The sequence below is a fragment of the Gallinula chloropus genome (genome assembly GCF_964237585.1).
Source record: "Gallinula chloropus genome assembly, chromosome: 5".
Taxonomy (NCBI): Eukaryota; Metazoa; Chordata; class Aves; order Gruiformes; family Rallidae; genus Gallinula; species Gallinula chloropus.
In genome coordinates this window covers 73,215,207-73,233,680 of record NC_140090.1, presented here as the reverse complement: position 1 = coordinate 73,233,680, position 18,474 = coordinate 73,215,207, and the positions used below count along the sequence as shown (strand labels likewise).

The window sequence follows — 18,474 nt, the reverse complement described above, 5'->3', positions numbered from 1 at the left end:
ATTTGTTTAAATGACTGGTATTTAGGAGGTGTTACGGGCAAGGAACTGCAAGGCAGAGGAATCTTGGGTAGTACTGAGGTTGTTTTTCTAAGGGTGTCACAGCACTGGTTCCCAAGTGGCTGGTGTTCAATGACAGAACTGTCTGGATCATGCTGCATCTCGTTCTCAAAAAGTGGTGCACTGGTCTGGGGTATGAGACTCCATACACTTCCTGGGCAAATGATAGGTTAAAGGTGTCTGATAGTTCGTGAGCAAAAAGAGCTGGAAAGCCACTTTCTGATAGCCATAGGCTCTGCTTGAATTGGTTCTTGAGTTCCACACTGAAGACATAGCTGGGAAGGATTACAAAACAATTTTCCCTCCTAATTGTGATGAGATTTTTATTTTTTTTAAAATCAAGATTGCATCTTGCTGGGCAAACTGTCTCTCCAGTACATGCAGCAAGAGAGCTCCTGCTCTTAACGGTTTAGAGTACACTACTTCAAAACTTGCATGTACCTGTCACTGTATATCTTGGGTTTTTGATGGGCAAAGACTTGTAGGTATAGATATACTATACAGTTTCTGGTCATTTTAGAGCAAAACTCTCCAAAAGTGAGACTGGCATGTGTTTATAACTTCAGAAAAACTCAATTAAAAGCATATTAATGGAGTGTCCTCTGTCTTCAAAGATATGCCAGCTGCTGCTTTAGCTTTATGCAAAAGTTGACTCAGACATGGAGAAATCTTTCTTGCTGGCACTGAAGAGTAAATTTTAATTAGTGTAAGCTGTTCCAGATTGCTTCATCTCTCCTGCTGGCTGAATCAGACACATCATTTTTTTTCTAATGCTTTGCCCATTTTTGAAAGGATGCATTTTCTTAATACAAGTTATTTTACAAAGGAATCTTATTCATACTATGCATCTATTTTCTATTCTATATTGCTGTCAGTTTGCCCTGATTACTTCCAAATAGATTACTAGAGGAGGCTTTCTGTAAAACAAAGCAAGCTGGAGGTGAGGAGATTCAATAGACTGAAAGTGTGTCAAGTTTGATTGGCTTATGTAATGTAAAAGGAAGCCTTCTATCCACTAGCACATCTGCACAGCTCTTGACATGTGGTTTTCTGAAGCCTGTTACTTCACATAAGTGAAAGGCTTACTGACTGCCTTTCCTGGATGATTTCAAGGAAAATCAAATACCTCTAAATAACAGGAGTTAATATCTTGAATAACAGGAACCTGAATATTGTTACTCTCTGCTATATACACACCAATGAAAATCAGAAGGAAAAATACAGAATAATTAATTTGCCTTTTTTGTTTAATAGTGCCATGGGACCAACTAATATATATACTAATAATGGTCACAGGTACTTATTTCTATTAATAATATATTTCTTACACTGCACAGATATTATCTGGAGTACTTATAGCTATTTTCTTGAAGAACCATTTCAGTGACTCCTCTTTATTCTGATATCCTAACAGTCTTCTTCAGTATACAGATGCATACAGTAGCCATAATTCATCGTTTAGTCAGTTCTATTCCTGAGACACTGCTAGATATGCACAGTGTGCTAGCTTGGGGATTTTCATTCATTAGTTCCATTCAGCAGGAAATCTAATACCAAATACCTGTAAATAGCTTTGCAGACAAATTAAGTGGGTGGTTCTTTCTTGTTACTGTTTTATTTCATCTAGCAGGTTGATGAATGAGATGTGATCTGTAAAGCAAAGTGACTGGGACAGATGTAGAGCAGTACAGAAGCAGGGGACAACTAGACAATGCTAATGGACGGTGTAATGTTGATGGCTTGCATAGTTCAGGGGGTTTTGGGATTCTGCCAAAGACAGGATTTTCTTCTCCTGATAAAGGAGCTGTATAAGTGGTGTATCCCAGTATTTACTATTTATGTTTTAAACGGTGTCCAGATGTTATTTCCAACATACATTAAGTTCTATTTTTTATTGTGTTCAAATTCCATCCTAACACATCTGTGTTTCTTATGGTTCATATTACCTTTCCAGAGAAGCAGTTGTGCAGGCATCTATTACTATATTATTAGGAATTTTAGGCAAGTCTGCAACTTGTGTGCTTGGTGCCCTACTTCATCCTTCCATTTTACCTTCTTTTAATTAAGATCTCTGGTGTTATATCTCTGCTCTGTGTATGACAGCCTCATTTGACTGTCCCTCAGCGTGTTGTATTGCATATTTTGTGGACTGTTTTTGAAGGCCACCTTTAAAAATCTGCAGATTATGTTTTTTTCTTAATTGCATGCTGTAATTTAGAGTGAAAAAGAGTCAAAGCCAAAGTCAAACTTCTGAAGTGGTGGTGGTGGTTTTACTTTATCTTGTTTGGGGATTCATGTTTTATTATGTTGCCAGAGGAGTGACTGTCTAGTGGAATCTGAGTGCAGCATTCTGGGGTTTTTTCATACATGTTTTATGTATCAGTGTAGGTACATTAATTTCAAGGATCAGTTCTCTACCAGCAAAATGAAGAAATAATGCTGCCCTAGTATGTTGTGGTTATGAGCAAACTGAAGCTGGCAGGAGCTCGATGATGCTGTCCTAAGTGGCTGTATCTATTGATGCTAAAGTAATAAAATTTAGCAAATTTGGGTGGATCTACCTTATGTAAGGAAAAGTGTCTTTGAACACAGTTTAATACTTTTCCTTCAGGCATTCCACTTCACAATTTCCACAATAAAGCACTTTAGTAAATAAGAATGTTATATTTTTTCTCTGAAATTGAGCCCTTTCTGTGTTGGTTCCTAGTCTGGGTGCTGGTAAAGAAGTTTTAGTGATTTCTGATTACCATTTTGCTGAAAGACTGGACCATTTTAGTGAGGTGCATGAACTAATTAAGGAATTCATAGAATCATAGGGGTTGGAAGGGACCTCCCTGGGCAGCCTGTCCCAGGGCTCTGTCACCCTCACTGTGTAAAAGTTCTTCCATGAATTGCAGTTCAGATTAAAGGTGGGCTTTCTAGGTGGATAGGATAAAACTCCCCATCCAAAAGAAACTGAACTGTTACATTCACCTAGCAAGAGGTTGGTGGGGTTTTTTTTCATTTGAAGAATTCATCTTCTAAAATGGTGGCAGAAGTTTCCTCTTCAGTGAAATAGATATTAGAATATAGGTAATAGAATATAAAGTCCTGTATATGCTGAGATATCCAGTGATGATACTGTTTGGATGGAAGCATGGAAAAGATACTTCAACTCCCCCTTTTTAGTAGCAGTCTCTTCTGGGAGTTAAGAGCATTAGACTATAGCCAGGGCCTGGACCAGAGTTTTCAAAGCAGCCAGTGTTACACGTGCATGAATAATCTTTGGTGCAGCTGTTCCCCAGCCAGCCAGTGTCCATGTGGAGATTTCACAATACTGTTTTGTGTGTTTGTCCTTGTCTGTTTTGCACATTATGTTCTGGTTCAAAGAGTGTAAGTTCCATGGGACAAACGCTTTCGTGCCTATCAGTATAGACTCTAATGGAGCTGGATCCTGGCTCACAACTGGGGATCTTGGCTCTATTGTGATAGAAATAATAAGCTTAATGCTTAATGAACTTGTGGGGGAAAGATATCTTTGTTAATTATTCAATGGTGTTATCTTTTTAAATAAGATGCAGTAAAACTCCCTGTAAATATCTGAAACTCCAAGCTTTCTGGTAATGCTGAAATACAGCATAGCCAACATACCTACTGCAGAAGGTGGGCAGGAAAAAATGGGAATCATCCTTCGCCTCACTGCCTGGATAATCAGAGGGAAGTGGGGTTGTTTTGAATCAGTGAAGCATTAGAATGAAGAAGCAGCAAAATTGCTTTGCAGTCCTCATAACTAAAGTTTTATCTTTGAGATGTAGCTGTCTTTTCATTAGATGTAGGCGATTGTTGCCAGTGTTCAGTAGTGTCTGTGCTGATTTACAGGCATCCATTAGAAGTTAGCTGAGTGAATGAAATGGATGCAAAACTCCTTTTAATTGTAGTTCTTGTGTTAGGTCTGCAGCTAGGTTTTGTAACTATTTAACTGCATTTGATTCATTCTTTATTACTGTGTTCTTTAGCCTTGCCTGAGCTGTCTGAAAACTTCCAAGTCCATAGGGAAGACTTTAAAAGTGAAGGGGAAGTGTTGGCTGGCTGTTTGTAAGCAAGTTATCTGCAGTGATTTTTGGCTTCAAAGGGTATTAAGCAACATCCAACACATGATTTTGAGCTCATTCTTAGAAAATAGCCCACAATTTCACACTGGGTGTCAAAGCTACATTGTGTATGTCGGTATTGTACAAATACTTGGCACAGATGTGGATAGTTCTTAGTGTAAAACACTGAGCCTGGTTTTTCCTCAAGGGTTACACACAATATCCATAAGCTTCAGTGAAGGCACTGGGGAACTTAGATGGACTTAGCAGCTCTGGTTTTGAACATGGATTTGTAAAATGCAGTTTTAAAAATCTGGTGTGAGATTTTGAACCTGAAGAGCTTGGGCTTTTTGTGTGCACTCAAAAGTAACACATAAATTTCCATGTTTCATAATTCCTGGTTTGTATATTAAAGATAGAGAAACAGTCTCTCATTTCTGTGCTTAGGTACTGGAGACTCAGTTGAGGCATTTGAGCACCTCACAGAAGGGGCTCCTCTAGTCCTGTATCTCTCTTTGTCATTTGCTATAGAATCAAGACATATCACAGACATCGTTGTGGATTGATTTCAAGCACTGTGATTTACATCACTGGTTTTAATCATGGTTTACCTAACAACCCAGGAAACCTCGATGAGAATAATTGATTGTAACCTTGGTTTACATTTACATTTTTGATTATAAAATGCTAATTGATAAGCATAAGGATACTTCATATCTGTACACATTTACTTAAACTAATATAGTTCTGCATAAATTCCTCACATTCTTCGACACCTGTATTTTTCTCTAATGACAATTTTTGTTCATGATTTATGTTAAGCTCTATTTGAATGGAAACTGAAATTCAATTGGAATGCATAAAATAGCATTGTGGATTTTTTTTTTTTTTAGTATTAGAAACTACCTGAAATCTGCTAGACACATGAAAAAAAGTCAGTGTATTAAAATATATTTAATTCTGGGACTGCTGATTTGTCAAGGATCTGTAGCATATAGAAATCCTTCCTTTGTGTCACTGCGTCCTTTAAAGATTTTAAAAGTGGCAGGTCTTACCATACCTGAATTTGTTCATAGATATCAAAAGGAGAGCATGTTTCTTCTCTGTGTTTTCAGATCCCATTTGGATTTTTAACTTAATTAAAATTTAAAATTATCATTTTAAATTAAAACCTTGATTTTTAAATAACAGTATTTTGATTTTCCTTACTTTAAATTTGAGTGTAACAATTCTGCAGGGCAACTACAGTTATGACTTAAAAAATTGAGCATATGGTGGGTCCAGAATTTTACCCTGTCCCCCTTTATAAGAATAAAGTGAGCAGATCAACATGCATGTAATGATACAGATGTCAAAGAAGATATGCAGACCCAGCACAGTTTCTTTCTGGCAAAAACCATTAGACTAAGAATATGCAGCTCATCCCTTGATAGAGGCTTCCAATGACACAGGCCCTTTTCATGATTGCTCCAAGAAGATTTATTCCTTTGAAGAATGTTTGCAATTTTTGAGGCGTTTTCACCATTGGAATTGCTTTCTTGGATGAATTTTAAGGTCCTTGCTTATGTTTCATAACAATGGCTAAGTTACTCACCCACCGCTTACTCAGCTATTTCTTATTTTTATTGCTGCTTTGGAATAAATCACTTTAGATCCTTCTCTGGAAGTGTATAAAGCACTATTTGGGCTAACTTTTGGGCGCCAGAAAGCAGTTATGATAGGGCAGGAAGTTGCTGATTTATGAGTTTTCTCATAAAATTTCTCATTTCCTTTTACCTGAGGAGTACTGGTCAAAAGGTAATTCCAAAGAAAGTGCTGGGGGAAGTACAAGGAATTGCTCAGTGAGTGGGTCTTGCATGAGGAGGCATCACCAGCTTGGAAAAAAAAACAGCAATGGGGGATCTTCAGAGATGAATGTATCAGGGCATTGTCATGTTCAGAAAGCCTACCAGGTAGTAAGTCAGGAGTCAGAGGTCACTTAACAAGAATGTGAAAAGAGATTTAGTTGTTACCTAGACCTCAGGTTGCCGTGAGTTATCAGGCCATAAAAACCTTCCAAAAAGTTTCTCTGTGTTTGATCTCTGTTGTTGGAGGTTTTACCCTGTTTGAATTACTTGTTTTCCAAAAGTAATAATTGAAAATTACCCAAAATAGTCTGCAGATGAAGAGACACATTGTGCTATCTGGGAGCTGGGTATTAAACAGTGAAGCTCGTGTGCTAACTGAGCAATTCACTTGGAGTACTGTGAGTTGGAATGGTGAATTTGAATTCAGCTGGAACTCTCTGAGTACTGAAGTGTGGTAAAAGCAGGTAACAGGGTGAAGACTAGCTCAGCTTAGATATGCCTACTGTCAGAGTAGTTTTACAGCTGGAACTCTGAGGGTGCCAGAAAAAATATAAATCTGTATCTTTCTTTTACAGAACAATTAAGAACTCTGCTCTTAGGTGGTTGGTCTTTGTCTTCATCCTCCTCTTTCTGTCACTCTTTAGTCTTCAATTCAGACACCTGTATGAAAGATTGGGTTGAAGAATGGACTGAGGTTGCTAGTACAGAAAAAGGCTAACTTGGTGGTATCTTGCTTGCTGGAACAGTTTGCAGGGGTAAAAGGTTAAAAAGTCAATTGGTTTGGCCTCCTTTGGGAAGGAGGTGTAGAAAGATGTGGAAAGAGGAGAAATTCTGTTTCCTTTTCCCATGTAGAAGACTGACACAAACGCTTACAACAATATAAAAACTCCTTGGATAAAATAATATTGTGCTAACAAACTAGAGTTAGGAAAGAGTATCCATTTTTCCAAATCACTTTAAATCACATCACATGATGAAAGAGCTCTTTACAGGAATAATGCATCCAAGATGTATATTAACCCATTTCTTAAAAAGGCAAGTCAATGTTAGGCAGTCACAGGTGGTTAACAGGGACTTGTGTTGTACACAAAGAATGCCAGTTCATGCCATTGTGGTTTCTTTCCATATTTAATCAACAAAAATACTTTTATTTTCTTTATTCATTTTGAAAATATCAATTTGACCCAACTTGCCATTTAGAATAACCTGGCAGAGCTATACTCCACTTCCCATGGGAAATTTATTTCCCTCCATTGTATGCACCCAGCCTCTTATTGTTAGATTTTAGGAGCACAGGGCTGCCCACACGGGTTTGTTTTGCCTGTAGCAAAAGGGCAACAGTGCATTTTGTTCTGACAAACACTTCCCATCCTTGCATTGGCAAAGAGGAAGGGTCTGGCAGCAGACTGCATTGCAAATTTGAGTTACATACTCAGACCTAAATCCTGGATGTAAAATATCATATGTTCTTTTCTGACTCCCAGAACTCATCACTGCCATGATCAAATGGTTAGGCTTTAAAAGCTTTTTAAAGCATTTGTCATACTGTAAACAGACAAAGCAGGTTTGTATTTTTAGCTTTGACAGAAGTACCCTGATGATCTGGAAAAACCTGTATGATTTCATCAAAATGCTAATTTTAAAACAAAGCTTTAAAAGGCATTGCCTGATGCGTGGTTAAAGGGTGACTGAGGGGAAACTCTGGTCTTCATAACTCTATAAGAAATGATAATTGTGCATCCCTCGAATTGCCACAGAAGAATTATTGGATGTAAGGGTTTGTTTTTTTTTCAAGGTGGCTTATTTATTTAGACTTATGGATTTCTTAACCTTGGCTTCAGTGGCAATATTTCCCTCTTTCTTCACTTCCAAATCACTGTTCCTTGTAGCTTGCTCTTTAGCAATGTTTGCCATAGCTGTATAAGTCCAATGAAACTTTCTTGTATCTTAAAACCCACCAAATTCCTCTCATTCTGCCCTATTTTGCCTATTTCAGACCAGCTGCCTGCTGGTGCTGTTTTTATAAACCTAATGTTTCCGTGTGTTATAGGAAGGGGAACAGTAACAAAACTCCTAGAGATTGTGGCAGCTTCAGTTTTTATCTAGACATGTGCCACTAATGACCATTGGGATTGAAAGGTACTTTTTGGTGACTTAATTATGCATCGTTAAGTCAGACTGCAATTAGCTCTGTCCACTGAGCTAACCCTGCACGAAAGCAGAGTCGGTGTGCTCATGTAAACTCTCCCTGCCCATGACTCTGCATAACCATGTTCATTAGGACAAAAGCAGGTAGCAATGATTTTTCCTTTCCTAAGTTGTATGGGGTGAGCAGAGGATATTAAAAATATAATTGCTAGTGCCTTTTCAAAGCGATCCACATGGGAGTGGGTGAAGCTGTATGCAGTGTGCTGAGGGTTAATACAGCTGTATCAGCTCGAGCCCACCGCCTGCGCTGTGCTCAGAGCTCTGCTATTGGCTGCGAGCAGGGGAGGGAGGCAGGGGAAGAAAATCCACCACTTAATTTAGGCAGTGACGAATGGGTTGCTGTGCAGGATGTTTCACTCCTGGATCTCTCGGGTGGTGCAGATGCTAAAAAAGGAAACGTGTTTGCTCATCACATCTTTGCAAGCCAGGTGTCATGGATGGCAGCTCACCCTGGCCTACATCATATAGTGAGGCTGCTTAAGGTGCTTAGGGAGTGGAGGTCTTAATCATATAGAACATTATAGTCCCGTGCTACTTTTCTGTGTCCTGTCCCCCTACTTTTCCAGGCTTTTGGGCTGGCTGACTCCACATCACAGCCCTTTTGTCCAGGTATTGGCATTTGCTTTTGTATCTGGGCACATCGGATATGATACACTTCTGGGCTCTTTCATTCCAGAGCTGTAGCTTAAATATGTTAGGGAATATCTTCAGATTGAGCAGGTCTAGCCAGAGCATGTGAAAGACACAACAGGTATGTTTAAGCATCTTCGGCAAAGAATCGTGAAAGAAGCTTTTGCTTGGCTAAAAAATGGTGCTGTCAGCTAATGCTTTTATCAGAGTGAGTGAATTAAATTTCTGTACACAATGTCTGAGCAAGTGGATATTGCTTGTGGAGGCTGCAGCTGCTGGCGTCACTGGCAGCCCAGGGAGGTTACATTGTGGTTTGGGTAACTATACATCATGTGGTCTCAGAGAGAATATTTTTTTCCCCCACTTATGATGGATTTTGGGGAAATCCGTTGTTTTCCTGACATTTCTGGATAACCTTGCAATGATCAGGTCCTTATTGAAGTCATGCTGCAGTGTTTTTATTCAGAAATGGCTGTCACAGAGCTGAAGATTCTGGGCATGGACACAACTCATATGAATGTGTTACTTCCCATTTCTTATCAGTGTCATGGAATGTCTAGTCTTCAAGTCTTCCTTCAGCTCAAGCATAATTTCACATAGTGTTTTTTGTGGTACACTTTTCTTTAGATCATAAATGCATATAGGAACTGTACTCCTCACTCTGCATTTTAAGCAGTACACTTCACTTTCCTCCTCCTCTTTGTTACACTGGCACAGCTGAATATGTGGATGTGAAAGGAATGGGAGTAGGGAAGAATCTGGGTTATATGACAAAAAGAAAGCTCAAGGTCAGGGAGTGCAGTTTGTTAGACTCAGGTATGAAGCCATAGAGAACCATTTTGGTACTGGCTTTCGGATACTTTTTTCAATTCTAGTATATGGTTGTGGACCTCTAGTCTTACCTCCCAGCCCCTTTATTTGCAGCTTGTGCTGGCTATAGGTTAGGCTGGTGCAGACTGTGCTTAGTGTGATACTGAGAGCCTGCCTGCATATGCTGTGTGCTGATGAGTTTCAGCCAAAGGCTTTAATGTGCCTCATGCAGGCCTGAGATCATAAATGGCTTTTATTTGTAGAAATTGGACGAATAAATGGTCTTTTCTTAGCCCAGCCCAGCCTTATTTACTTTCTATTTTGAGAGATAATGATAATTGCTAGCTTTTCATGTATATACCCAACTGTTTCGCCAGAGTTAAAATCAGGTTTAGTTAAAAGCTATCTCAGCCTAATGTGACACTACTGTGCTATTAGTCTACTTTGATTCTAGACATTCAACAAATCTGTGATATTAGCAGAATGAACATAGTGATGTTAATTTACTCTTGCAAACACTTCGAGGAACCCAGAAAGAGTAAGTAAATGTCATTGTCACTATAGAACAATAAAAGCATGTTATCAAACCCTTCTATCACACGAGCACAATAGTAAGTGTGTCAACACCACCTTTATCTTACAAGAAGCAATAAAAAAGGTAGAGATACTTCATCAATCCCTAACTCTTCCATGTAACTGGTTTTGGCACCAGTAAAGGTACTGAACCAGGTAGACCACTTGCAGAAGGCATTTTTTCTGTCCTGATTGCTTCAGAAATTTAGTTAGAAGCAGTTAAGTGTTTAAAAAAAAAAAATCTCTATCTTGGTTCTGCATCTGAGGAATTTCAGCTTCATGGAAGCTTAAAGCATGGAAAATACAGCAGGTTTTTTAGAGGGATTAATGTAACACGAATGTATCAGTTTGGCAGGACTGCAGGTCAGGAATGTGGAAGCTGGCACACTAGGAGAAGCAGTAGCACTAGGAAGCTGAGAAATGGGTGCTGTTTAAAGCTGCAGTTCGGCACCTTCTGAGGCTGGAGGAAAGCTCCCATTTGTCAACACAGTTAGAAGCCAAATTGCGTGGTTTCAGGCTGGAAGGGACCTTGAGATGATGTAGTATCCTCCCAAAACCAAAGGCAAGATCAGTGTACCAGAGCCATCCTGACAGATGTTTGCTTGCCGCCTCCTCAGCCTCATGCTGGAAATTCCAGAGTGTCCCTCAGTGACCTGTTCCAGCCTTTGCTGTCGTTACAGAGTGGCATGGAGCCTTCAGCTGGCACAGAAGAGCAGAGGGATCTGTTACATGCTGTCAGTCCTTGTCATTTCATGATTTCAATTTGTAACGTTTGTCCTCTAGAGCAAAGTCCTGGTATTAGGACATCACAGGGTTGCTTTTCAAGTCCAAGTTGTGTCAACAGTTCGTGATTTGCATTTTATCACAAGATACCATGGTGCTTAGTCCATTTTTTGAAAGGATTTTAAGAAGAAGAATGCTGACAGAAGGAGGGACGTGCTGTGAATTGTGACCTGTATAGCAGGAAGTCAGGCCCTTCGGTGTCAAAAAGAGTGACTCTCCTCTAATTATCAGTTGTGATAATAAAATTGCACTCGCCCTTTTGCAAGGTGTGGTGTTGCCTGGACTGTAAGCCCCTGAGGAGATGAAGGTTTTCAGGCTGTAGCTGTTCAGTCAGCTTGAGTAGTGCAGCCAGGATGATTTTTTTTTTTCCACTGGTGCCTGGGCTATAACTGCTCAGATTGCTTTGTTTGTGTTGGTCAGGGTTTGCTGCTATTTGTTGTTTTGGGTCTGTGGAGAGAATGTTACGTACACCAGAGGAACACTGACTTTGGGGATAGTAAAATACGGAAAATCCTTTGTTCCAGGCTGTGTCCTCTGTGGCTTCCCTCAGCTGATGGGCATTCCCCTTCTGCTTCATTGGTCTTCCAGGCCTTCCCTTCCCTCCCCTCTGTCCCCTGAGGCTGGGCACAGAAGCTGCAGCACAACCCTTGCAGTTCAGTGCTGTCTGCCACAGCAGTCTCTTCAGATCTTACAATGTGCTGAACTGCCCCTTACTAGGAAAGCTCTTTGAGTACTTTGTTTGAACAGAGAGAAATGGGAGCTTGGGGCTGAACCAGAGATTTCTGATGTGACATGAGACATTGTGGCATCCTCTGGGACAGAGGGCATTCAGTGCTTCTGGCTTCAGGTTTGCATTCTGCCATCGAAGTAGCCTTTCAGAATCGGAGTGAAAAGCGAGTGTCGGCTACTAAGGTAATACCAAAATCCCTCAGCAAGAGTCCTTACGCTCTTTAGAGACCATGAGAACTACAGTTCCCCGCACCTGCAAGCGGAAGGCAGTATTCCCAGCCCTAAGGCTTGGAGGGCCTTGGGCCCTCCCTGAGGAAAGGCCTATCCCCCTCCCTGTCCCTGGCTGAGCTGTGCCACCGCCCTGAGCTGCGTGGACACGCTGGGCTTTGCTGCCACCCAACGGGGAAGGCGGCGTCCTGAGGGTGCTGCTCACCCAGGCGTCCTTACGTGGCTTCAGGTGAGCAGCCAAGATCTGCTAACGGCAAAAGGAGAAAGGACGCTGGGTGCTTTAGAAGACGTTCCTATAAAAATCTGCAGTTTGTACAGACCTTACCTGGCAGTCCCGAGTCATAAACAGCATGGAAACAGAAGAGGTACTTTCCCTCCTCTGCCGAGCATATCCAGGATGATAAGGACTGACTCTTCACACAGGGCCCGAGCAGTGGAAAGGAAGACATTATCTGTGCCTTGCTCTCTAATCCTCTCCTTTGGTTACCAAGTGTAGCAACTGGCAGGCGGCTACTGAGGCTCAGTGAACCGAGTAACTGACAACAAATGCATTTATTTATTTGCAGATTGTGCTGGCTGTGGAAGAGACATAAAAAATGGACAAGCATTGCTAGCTCTGGATAAACAGTGGCACCTGGGATGCTTTAAGTGCAAGGCCTGTGGGAAGGTCCTAACTGGGGAATACATCAGCAAGTAAGTAATCTCTGCAACCTTCTGCACTCTTGGCATGAGTTCTTGTTGCCAAAGTTCACCTTTTGAAATCCAGTTTTGACAACCTTTCTGTATACACCAAAATCTCTGTTCCCAGTAAGAGCTGAGCTGGGAAAGGAAACTGAAAATAGCAACTGAAAGATGGTGTTTAATGGTATTTAATACCAGCATGGAAGAGGTTTTATCTCTGCGGTCCCACAAAGGATCAGGTGATTCCTGCATGTCTTTTCGAGCAAGTAGCCAGATAAAGCTTTGTGCCATTTTGCTTTCCAACGTGTAATTTTGAGGGCAAAATTAAGAACCTGTCCTTTGCTTGCCTTTGTTAGAGAACAGAGTAAATGTGCTGATGTGATTGACCTGACACTGTGTTTCTCATCTCCATATAAAAAATTAATGAAGAGAGTTTTGAGTGGAAGTAAGTATAGCAGAATAGAATGGGGAAAAGTGGTGTAATGATAAAATAGAGGTAATTAAGATGCAGTTTGTGCTTCCCCCATGTAAGACAGAGGAAAAAGTAGGGTAACGATTTATGCTTCACAAACCTGTGATTAAGGACTGCATAACATTTAATAAAAAGTATCATCTGTAATTTCTCAAAAGAACTTCAGTGCCTGAGAAATATTCCTAAGCTGACCAGTATTTCCACTTTTACTACATGTTCCTTGTTCATACTAAAAGACTACATAGCCTTATGCTTAAAAGTAACTCTTGCAGACTAAACAAAGATTTTTTTTCTTCACACCTGAACAAAAAATACCTGCCTGTGATAAAGACTCTGATCTCCTCTCATCCCCATGGACATTATTCCACTGAATCCTTAGAACTGTACCACCTGAATGTGTACAGAGTCTGTTCTAAAAAATGAGATTTACTTCAGTCACTTGTACTGAATGCCTCTTCTCAATGGGAATTTAAGTAATAATTATAAAAGGCAGTAATAAGAATAGGATTTTTTTTCTTCTACTATAAAGTATTTCCCTTGAATTCTCTCCAGTTTGCCCATTTCTGTATGTAGGAATTTCAGACTGAAGACAAAGGAAGAGTGTAAGTCATGCTGTAGCCTTTTCATTGGTTTGTAATTTGTGGATTTTCATTTTCAGAGATGGATCTCCTTATTGTGAAAAGGACTATCAAGTACTTTTTGGAGTCAAATGTGAAGCGTGTCACCAGTTCATTACTGGGAAAGTCCTAGAGGTAGGTGTTTCATAAAGAATAAAGTCCAATTTAAGAATTGGACTGTGTCCCATTATGTCCTCATGCTACTGCAAAGAATACAAAAAGATTCTGTGGATCTGTGTTTTTTATGTTTCTCTCTTAATGGCAATGTGCACTGCTTATTCTGTGTTAGACTTGATGTATTTATAGAGGTAACTTGTATTTATATTGTAAATTACGTGTTCAGAAACAACCAGGAGTTGGTCCTTGTAGGTCCTTTACAAGTCAGTATATTCTGTGATTCTGAGAAGGCAGAAAACTAGTCAAAATCTGAACCAGCTTTTAGTTGGAGTCCTCAGCGTTCTCACTGAAACTGACCATAACTTTTGAGAGACCGGTATCTTTTGTTGTCAGTACAGATCACCATCTCATGGCTGTGATTTGTGCCTTTTAAGCTCAAATTCTTAATCCCTCTGTCATCACTAAAATGTTTAAGGGGCAGAAACACAGAAGACCTTCCTTGTCACACTCTCAATGAGATAGGAGAAGCAAAACTATGACCTCCTTTCCTTGTAGAAAACTCCATTCAGTTGAAGAACCTGGGCTTTCAGCTCAGTGTTTTATAGTGGATAACAGAAAATAAACCTAAAAGTGTTACAGAAATAAAAGCAGCTGGAATTTGGTAGTGAATGTTTATTACAGGTTCTCTTCTTTGTGTCCCATCTACTACACATATAAGACTGTGTCAGGCCCCGTATGAGAGGTTTCAGGTTTGAAAGTGGTAACTGCGTGTGGTTTTAGTTCTAGAGGTTTCTCTGGACACCCCATGCATTTGTCACTGCAGCTACTTGAAGGAAGTACACTATTTTAATTAGCCAGGCTCCTAGTCTGCCTCCTTTGCACGTGTGCATGATTCCTTTGGAGACCTGCATAGATAATTAGTGAGAACAGTCTGAGTTTTCCCTTGAGTAGGAAGGCTTTGTCTCTGGTTTTAATCTAGTGGTCTGCTACCATCTGCTTATCAATTCCCATCCACTGGTGAGTTTTTCAGTTTAGTACTATGTGTTGGTGACACCGTAGTTGCATTCTGGTGCATGAAGCACTGCAGGAGAGAAATAATTGGATTTGTGAGATTGGGAAGCATAAAATAATTATAAAGTTATTTTAGATGCAGATGATAACTTCTGTGACCCACAAGTAATGTAGCCTATTCAGGGGCATGGAGATGGAAGTGATAAAATAGGAGGTTGTTGGAGTCTGTGAAGAGCTGGTAAGAAACAAGCTACTCCTGTTTGGAACCTGTTGTGTAGTAGATGTGGATATAGCAAGGTTGCACCCATGTTACTTGTCCTAGCATTACTGAGAAAGAAACCTAACTCAGCTGTATTCTCTCAGAACTGACTAAGCTGAGATAGGGAAAGATCAGTTACATTGAACTGGGATTTAGCTGTTCATCAGGGCAAAACATTGTTGCAGTCATTTTGGCCCCAAGGTTGGTTTCTCACTCCATAGTTTTTACTCTTCTGATGGCTCTTCATTATCAGAAGAAGAGAGAACATTTTGCTGAAGTAATGAAACATGTCTAAATCTTGCAAAGATCCACCTCTTGTAAGAGTCAATATCAGATATAAAATAGATAAAGGTTTTTCCATTTGATCTAGACCCTTCAGAACCACAATATGTTGACGAATTAGAAGCAAGCCCTTTCAATGATCATATCAATACATGGAAATATTAAACATGCTCAGTTTTGGGTAAGACTATAGAAATCTTGTTTGAGCATTTGTGGCTTGCATTATCAGAGGCACAACCCATAATGATACAGTAGAGGGCAGCAGTAGTTCTCAATATGTAACCAACACCAGACTCGGCTAAAGCCTGTAAAAGTTGAGCTACTCACACGGTGCAACTCTTTCCTGATCTGCTACCTGAAAGGTGTAGATTGGACAAGTTCTTAGAAACTTTCACCAAACAAAACAGTGCTGTGTATTCAGGGAGGCCATTCAGACGTTGGTGTAACTGCATTACAGCATATTCTAGCAGCCTGGATGGTCCCTGAATAGACTTCTCCACATACCATTTGAGAGTGCAGATGCAGAAGAGACATTCAGGAACCTTCTGTGGTGCTTGAAAATATCCAGGTGAGCTGCTAACATTCAATAATCAGCAGTTTATCAGAACCGTGGGCTAGTTTCTTAGCTACTTCAAGGAACCTTTTACGCTGCCGGAGATGCACAGTTCCAAAGGGGCAGTACTAATGCCTTGAAATTAGACTAATGGAACTAATAAGTCAGAGCTTAGAATGAGAAAATCACATGTCAGCTCATGTGTCCCCTTTGGGCAGAAAAGATAGTCTAAAGGATGGGGTCAGAGCATGGCATAAATCCTCTCATAACAAGGGAGATGAGAGATTGGAAGCAGCCACGGGGCCACAGAAGATGCAAACGTTTCCCTCTAATGGATCAAAAGTGATTAACAGAATAACATTTTAGTGCTGCTTTATTTTCTACTTTTTACATCTGGGACAGTGTATAGAAAACTGAAAGGAAATTAAATGATGAAACTTAGCTTTGGGTTCTTAGAGGCTGTTTTTTCCAGTAAGAGATTTTTTAATTTATTTTTTTTTAATATAAAGAGAAATTTAGATTCTTTGCAACACTGCAGGCTTGCAGCTCCTGCTCATTTTTGTCCCTCAGTATGGCTTAGCACGTCTCAAAAATCAAGTCAAGAGAGACAACTGCTCCTAATGTGGACCTGAGTCCTCATCTCAGAAGCAGCTATGCTATGTCCCCAATAGGCACCCTCAACAAAGCCAGTAGGTTTGAGTTCAAGCTGTGAGAGGATGGGCTTCCTCCAACCATTCTGTAGAGGTGATGCCTCTGCTTCATTTAGATATTACTAGAAAAGCAGCACTTATTTTGCTAATACCCATGTACTGTGGAAGAATGCTCTGTTTTATAGGCCATAGATCTGACAACTTTAGCCATGAAAATATGCAAGGAAAATACCACGTGCATTTAAGTCAGCTCAGATACTTCTCCTGTACTATTTGGCACATAACTGCCTATGACAGATAGACACAGATGATAGATGAACGCATGCCAACACAATAATGTGATAAGAATCCCATGCAAAATAGATACTGCAACTTTCATGAACACAACAGCTACTTGAATGCTTGAGTATTTCAGGAAATGTTGTCAAGGAAACAGTGATCAGTGTTGTTGTTCTTTGGTTTCTCCAGCTGAAAGGAATATTACTCATTTCCCATTAACTCTGATGAAAAACATTTTTATCAGGCAGTAATGGCAGAGCACGAGTGAGGACTTTCATGTAGGCTTTCCACTAAGCTACCCTCTTCATAGCTTCAAGGCTTGCCTGTTGAAAGATGCCCATCTGATCCTAATCCTGTGAGTTTCTGTGTGATGTGTAGCTCCACAAATCTAAGTAAACTTCAGTGTAACTATTTGAAAGATGCTGGCCTACATAATTCTTGTCACAAGTGGTTATCACAGTGTGTATACACAGTGTGTATACACTTGTATAACACTTGTTCCTCCAGAGCTTAATTCAAATTACGATAAATCAATGAGCAGCTTTCTATGGCCTCCAGAGAATGGTGGATCATGCCTTTATCCATGGATTCCATCTCTGCTTATCCAACGTGTTTTACAGAACTCCCCTAAGAATAAGATTCAGCATTACTTTCACTTCATTTGGCTGCTACCGGTGTGAACAGGGTTTGATCTCATGATCTAGAAATCAAGATGCATACATCTCCCATCAAATCCCTCAGCCCCCTTCCTACTCTACCTATTTGTTTTTACGATAGTACTTGCTGAATATTCATTGGCAAATAAAACGTCACCATGTGATTTCTCCTGGCTGCACGTAGCTCGAGTTCCTGTTCTGATGGGCTGCTGCCTGCCCGGTGTTGGCTTCCTGTGCACCGCTGAAACGTGCACCCCACCTTGCAAGCGGTGGCACAACGCCATTTTAGCAGATGGATTCGGAAAGAGAAGTGCCAGGGCACCAGAAGGCTCCCTTGACTTCAGCCTGCAAGGTCGAGTTCTAAATGGGGTTTTGATACGGTAACTTATGCTGAGCTTCCTGCGATTTTAAAGAGGGGTGGTAATTTAAGAGGTGGCGTTTAATTTGCCGGAGATTTAGTACTTGTAGCTGCTGCCAGGATTTTAAGATGTCTCATCTGTGCTGCAGCTAGCTCAGAGAGATGTGAATTCTGACACCCCTAAACCTCGGATGTTAGAAATAAGTAACAATCATTATAGGAGAGAAAAAGCTAAACAAACAGCAGAAGTCACTATGGTTGGGTATGGAAACTGTATCTGTATTTAAAAGGCAAAAAATGGGAGTGAGGGGAGCCTGTGAGTTGCTTCAGGTGTTTTCAGAACTAGATTTAGAAATGTGCTGTGAGGGGTTCAGAGAAGTTTCCGCTGATCCTTACGTGTGAATGAGTCTGTTCTAAGTAAATAAATAACAAATAAATGACAGTAGCAACATTGCTGGTTCCCATGTGAACTATAAATGATTTATTCAAACAGTGCTTCTTTATGTCGTCCAAGGATGTGCCTTCTGCCAACACTTCACCATGCTAGCAACTTTGCTCATGTGAGTGTCAGTATTGAGATGCTTCAGTTGATTGACATCCCTGG

General features: G+C 40.4%; 1 protein-coding gene across 1 annotated transcript in view; it reads left to right on the top strand.

Moving 5' to 3' along the window:
- Positions 1 to 18,474, top strand: part of ABLIM1 (actin binding LIM protein 1) — an 83,621-nt gene that overhangs the window by 3,864 nt on the left and 61,283 nt on the right. Inside the window, exons 3-4 of the mRNA XM_084264761.1 lie at positions 12,502 to 12,628; positions 13,747 to 13,840. Of these exons, the coding sequence (XP_084120887.1) occupies positions 12,502 to 12,628; positions 13,747 to 13,840 (221 nt within the window). The remainder of the gene's footprint in view (positions 1 to 12,501; positions 12,629 to 13,746; positions 13,841 to 18,474) is intronic.